Below are 6,226 nucleotides of genomic sequence, written 5' to 3' on the forward strand. Positions count from 1 at the left end.
GCGGCGTGATGGTTAGTTAGTTACATATTGGAGTATCCTCCTATCGTCAAAAATGATCGCAACAGATTGTAGTACAAAAAAACAGCATTAGACCCTTATTCCATAATTCCAGAGTGGTGTGGCGTTCTATTTTCTCTGCCTACCCCAGCGGATAACTGGCGTGATAGATAGTTAATTAGTTATATGTTACGTACATTCATTGATTTCATTTCTACCACAATAACTACACAAGGGTGGGCTATAAACTGTGAATAATATAGGATCAGTATATGTATTTAAGTAAGTATTCATATGCTCGGATAAACGAAATGCCGTTGACGTATCCCACATGTCGCTCACTCCTTTCAACAACGTCATATATAAAAAATCGTCAATTTTAAGTTGTGCATGTTTTCGGAATGCCCAGAAAATGTACTATATCCCAGCAAAAGCGGCATATTTTTAACTTAATATTTACCCGCTACAGGGCAGAAAGTGTTATTTTTGCATTTTGAAGAAAAGGTATCGTTTAATTATTTCTTTAAAATATACTAAATATTTTTCAAATGGAGAAAAAACATTCAGGTTTTACCATAAAAAAAACTGTTGCACAGTAAAAAGTTCAATAAGTGGCTTGATATTTACAACATTTTGAGTGTGTCCAAATACTTGTTCACAAAATCTGGATTATCTCCAAATACAGGAGTTATTTTCATATTATTTTTTGACTTGTGTAAGGTGATCACTTAAACCAGCCTATGACGGTCGTCAGCCCCGTAAATGCCCAGACTTATACCCATATTCTGCTTCATCTTTGATGCGATGTCAAAAAATAATATGGCTTGATTTTTATTTTTAATACATTTTATATTTTTAAACTTTAAAAACGATCTCCTGAAAAATCAAGTTATTTGATATATGACGTTGTTGAAAGGAGTGAGCGACATGTCGCTCACTCCTTTCAAGAAGGTCATAAATCAAAAAACTTGATTTTTCAAGAGAACGTTTTTAAAGTTTAAAAATATAATACAATGTATTAAAAATAAATATCAAGCTAATTGTTGAACTTTTTACTGTACAACAGATCTTGTAGGTAAAACTTGAAGGATTTTTCTCCATTTGAAAAATATTTAGTTTATTAAAAAAAATAATTAAACAATACCTTTTCTTCAAAATGCAAAAACAACACTTTCTGCCCTGTAGCGGGTAAATATTAAGTTAAAAATATGCCTGTTTTGCTGGGATATAGTACATTTTCTGGGCATTCCGAAAACATGCACAACTAAAAATTGACGATTTTTTATTTATGACGTTCTTGAAAGGAGTGAGCGATGTGTACTTGGTCTGTGTGTTTTTGTTTACATAATTTCCTCAAGGGCGACAAAACGAAACTAATGAAGTAAGTGTTCGCGTTGTTCATTATCGCATATTTACAGATCGTTAGCCTCTCGCATGAAATTGTTACGAGGTTTGCTATGGATTCATTCACCTTCTGTCGAATGTTTGCCCTGGGCATATTACGTAGCATTTCAAAACAAATTCTACAAGAAGCATCGCTGGACACCTACATCAATACTAATGAAATGTGCCAATAACAAAATGTTAACCTTATTCCTCTCTAATCCTGTATTTAACCCTAGATTAATAAATTCGCAGTAATTAAGACACCAAAGGAGTCCTGGTTTTAATCCTTATGTATGGAAACGAATAATGGAGTTGGCAAAAGAAGGATGAAAGTAGACTGAATGCCGTCGAAATGCGATCATTCAGACGAATATGCGGCAAAACGATGTATGATAGATGTTCGGATGGTGAAATAGGGAAAGAATGCAAGGCTAAGATAAACACTATCGATAAAATAAGGTGTGTTGAGATAGTTTGGACATGTGGAACGTATGAATGAGGAAAGAACGGTAAAACAAATTTATGAGGCGAATGCAGTTGGAAAAAGAAGCAGAGGAAGACCGAGGAAAGCTTGGCACGATCAGGTATGTCAAATACTTGAAAAGACAAGACAAGTGTTGTGGCGTTCTATTCTCTCTCCCTACCCCTGCGGGGAATCGGCGTGATGGTTAGTTAGTTTTTTTACTGAACTATCCTACGAGTGACGTTGTTAATAAACATTCGTAAAAAATACGACATAGAAATACAACAGGAAAAATTAAGATAATTAATATTTTAGAAGTATGTAATATGTAGAAACATTTTTTGGGTTTCAGAGATCATGTAATAATGAATAAAAATTAAATTATATAAGGAGGTACTGTGAACCAGGGACATTAATATACCTCAGTAAAAATCTCTCGGGGGATTAACCCAGGTAATTTTTAACGATTTAGACATATCGCTCACTCCTTTCAAGAACGTCATAAATCAAAAATCGTCAATTTTCAGTTGTATATGTTTTCGGAATGCCCAGAAAATGTACTATATCCCAGCAAAAGAGGCATATTTTTAACATAATATTTACCCAATATAGGGCAGAAAATGTTGTTTTTGCATTTTGAAGAAAAGGCGTTGTGTAATTATTTTTTTTATGTACTAAATATTTTTCAAATGGAGAAAAAACCTTCAGGTTTTCCTAAATAGATCTGTTACACGGTAAAAAGTTCAATAAGTGGCTTGATAATTATTTTTAATACATTGTGTTATATTTTTAAACTTTAAAAACGTTCTCCTGAAAAAACTAGTTTTTTGATTTATGACGTTCTTGAAAGGAGTGAGCGATATTGAAAATATTGTTCATAGATATTAGACAAAAAATACCATAAATTTTGAACAAAAACTCATTTTATCAAAGTGAAAACACCGAATACAATAATTTGTTTATCGAGGCCTGGAAAATTTTCAAACTAAACTTCTAATTACTAAAAATTATAAAAATGTATCCTACCATTTTTTTAAATGATCAATTTTCTGTTTAAAAATACTTACATACTAATAAATTATATGGAAATAAGCCATTTGTTATTTATGTCAATGAATAATGGAGATAAAAAAATCAGGCCTAATTATTGTAGGTTGATGAACTATAAAAATACTTTTTTCTACGCAGAATATTGTATGAAAACAGTAAGAATCGTTTTTAAGTCATGATTGGAGATTATTAATTTATTGAATCTCCCAAATTCTATTACGCAACTGGATGTCATGTTTCTAGTTCAAAGATCCGGATGCAAGTTTTGTTTATCAGCTGACGTTAGATAAGTACAGCTTCATAACAAAACAACGTGTGACCGGACAAATACATAAACGGGCAGGTAACAATAATATTCCAAGTGGAAACATATATTATTGACATATAGAACTCCCATTACCCACGTGCTGAACATGCCAAAATACGTGTTTCGGCGTATAGTCATCGGAATTCCAAAAAAATTACCGCGCAATGCTGTCCAAGGCACAAAGATACTTCGGTTAATATAAAAACGGATCAAAACTATACAGGTGGTAAAAGAATGCCAAATTTAAAGCCAAACAATCCTGTATTGTTTTCGTGTTGACAGCTCGTGTCACATCTCAAAACGACACCTCACGGCATGGATAATAGCGAATATCGGGTCCGTCAAAATATTGACTAAGCCGAAACTTAAAAAATGCGTATCGACCGCTTTATTATAATAAAATAAACAGTTCGAGGCCGATAACACGGACGGCCATATTGCTATTTTACGAGATGTATGAACACAAACATTACGAGATTCCGAAAACAAAAACACATTGCAAAATATTCGACGTACCGGAAGCTGGTCCCAGGAGCAATCCTACTGTAAACACAATGCCGAGTTGAAATAATAGCAGCGCCATAAATGTTTAACCATTTGTACACGATTTTTTAAAATATAACAGAACGTTTCGGAATTATCCGCAAATTCACTAACACTGCGTCCAACGACTACACACACGCGACGAGAAACGCTGCCATTGAGCAGCGCCGCCGTGCTCGACTCCTGAAGAATACCACTGCGCAACAAGCGACTGCGCAAATTAACAAATACATACACACACACACCCGGAGCAACTCAAATTCTATGACGTAAGGAGACAAGGACAGCTATAGGAATACTTCATACGTCAGAGTGCGAGCTGTATACTTTGCAGATTCGTCTTTCAACTTAGGATTTACTAAATTATGTTCCTCGTCTCTTTTACGCGGGATAAAATCTCCGGCGTTGAAATGAAACGCAATGATACGTCTTCTTCGTCTTTTATCCTGATTATCCCATGCCGGCCGGTATTTTTTATTAGTATAAGAAAATAATAGTAACATGGAGCATTGAGTAATTAGTAACAATAAATTATAAAAAAATATTTTTAACGACAACTATAAATTATCACATGAATAATCTTTTTAGTTGGTGTTCAAATACATTATAAATTCAATTCACGATCATAATATCAATCAACCACTATTATCTTATACTATCATCGGGAGTGTTTTTGTTACAAGAGATGCATAAATAGCATTCAACACACGATACTTAGCATGTACATATGTAGATTGAAATACAATAAACATTAATTCATTTCGGTTTGATGTTTATATGTTATTCAAACGATATATTGTTATTTACTAAACAATTTTATGTAAGATTTCATTATCAATTTTAGTAGCACGTGTCATTCAGGTTGCATATTTAAAAATATTGGCAACAATAAAATACATAATTTATACATATGTACATGTAAATACTGGTTACTGACCTTTGCTGGTCAACTAGGAGGGGGGGGGGGGTGGACACGATGAAACTTTGGAGGGATATTTCTAGAATTCTAAGGAACACTTATTGTAAAAATCAAAAGTATTTTTTTTTGCCTAAAATATACGCAAATCACTTGAAGATAGTAATGATTTTTATTTCTCCATAATACCACGATAATATTATAATAATCGAACGATCATTTGAATAAATACGTTATTTTTGTGTAATCAGTATCAATTTTTTTTATCAATTCAGTATCTCAGTGACAGAAATCTAATTGACAGAAAGACTCTCCACTACTTGCAGGAAAAGGATTCTGTCTTACTTTGGGCATATCGCCAGAAAGAACGAGAAGAGTCTTGAAAAACTGGTAGTAACAGGTACAGTTGAAGGCAAGCGGGCAAGAGGACGGTCTCCAACAAGATGGACAGACCAAATAAAGGAATTAACCGGATCCTCGCTAAACGCTGCCATCAAGTTGGCCCAGGACCGGGAAGAATGGAGAGGACTTGTGCACCAAGTGCCTGACATTCCAGAAGACCACGACGCTCAGCATTGAGCAAGAAGATGAAGAAGAAGATCTCAGTGGAAAAAATGTCAGCAAAAATCATTAAATGTGTGAACAGCTTTTGGTCTTATATTTATACAAAAAAATGAGACAAATAAAAATATTTTAAGGGAAAAAATCGCAATGTTTATCCCCCCAGCCCCATATTGTTGTTATCTGATTAACTTGAAATATTCTTCCTTTTTTTAAACCATAAATGTGCATAATGAGTACTGTTTTATAACACAATTTGATTTATCGATTTAAAGAATTTTCTAACAAAGGAAAAAAACATTGTTTTATTTTTATTTCTATTATTAAGTACTATTTCTTGGATAGTAAGAAAAAAATACCACCTACCCACCCCCTCCCTCGCTGGCCGGTCGTTAAAATATTGGCAGTCCACCCCTGGTTACAGCATGCGAAAAAGAAAGTGATAAAATACTGGAGTGGGGAAGTTTAACAGAACTCTACTACTACTGCTACGGTGGTAAAGGAAGGAACACCACACTCTTCTGTCTTGACATACACTCTTCGCTTTTTTCACATCCATACATGCCCTCCGATTACCCAGATTTTTGACACCACCAGGTTTTAGGTTCTGATTGTGCCAAGTCGTTTTCGGCTGTCTTCATTATGTTCTCCCGCTTACATTCGCTACATATACTTTCTCTGTCATTCTCTCGTTATCCATTTGCTCCACTCAAATTTTCATAAAGAAAATTCCAATTACTTTGAAGAATTACTGCGTCATTCACTGTAGCACACGACTGTGTATCCTCAAAATGGGGATATTTCTGAGAAAAAGAAGTTGTATCCTTTTTCTTCTCCTTATCCGCATGCAGTGGTGCAAAGGACACTGGGAAAGCACTGTAAGCATACTCATAACCGCAATATAAAAGGTAACAAATTTGAGGCATGATGAGAAATAGCCATGTTACGAAGTGCTAAAGAGGACTGTTAACTTTTACTAAACATGCTTATTTTCTTAACCTTT

General features: G+C 34.2%; 1 protein-coding gene across 2 annotated transcripts in view; it reads right to left on the bottom strand.

The window, feature by feature from the left end:
* The window catches only part of LOC148312635 (protogenin B-like), a 168,305-nt gene extending 164,395 nt beyond the window's left edge, over positions 1-3,910 (bottom strand). For both annotated transcript variants that reach the window (XM_088275759.1, XM_088275753.1), the window contains exon 1: positions 3,720-3,910. In XM_088275759.1, coding sequence (XP_088131885.1) covers positions 3,720-3,786 — 67 coding nt within the window. In that variant the 5' untranslated portion in view covers positions 3,787-3,910. The remainder of the gene's footprint in view (positions 1-3,719) is intronic.
* Between the last annotated feature and the right edge of the window lie 2,316 nt (positions 3,911-6,226).

Source organism: Brachycentrus maculatus, unplaced genomic scaffold, assembly GCF_059751285.1.
Source record: "Brachycentrus maculatus isolate JH-2025_06_01 unplaced genomic scaffold, ASM5975128v1 h1tg000037l, whole genome shotgun sequence".
NCBI lineage: Eukaryota > Metazoa > Arthropoda > Insecta > Trichoptera > Brachycentridae > Brachycentrus > Brachycentrus maculatus.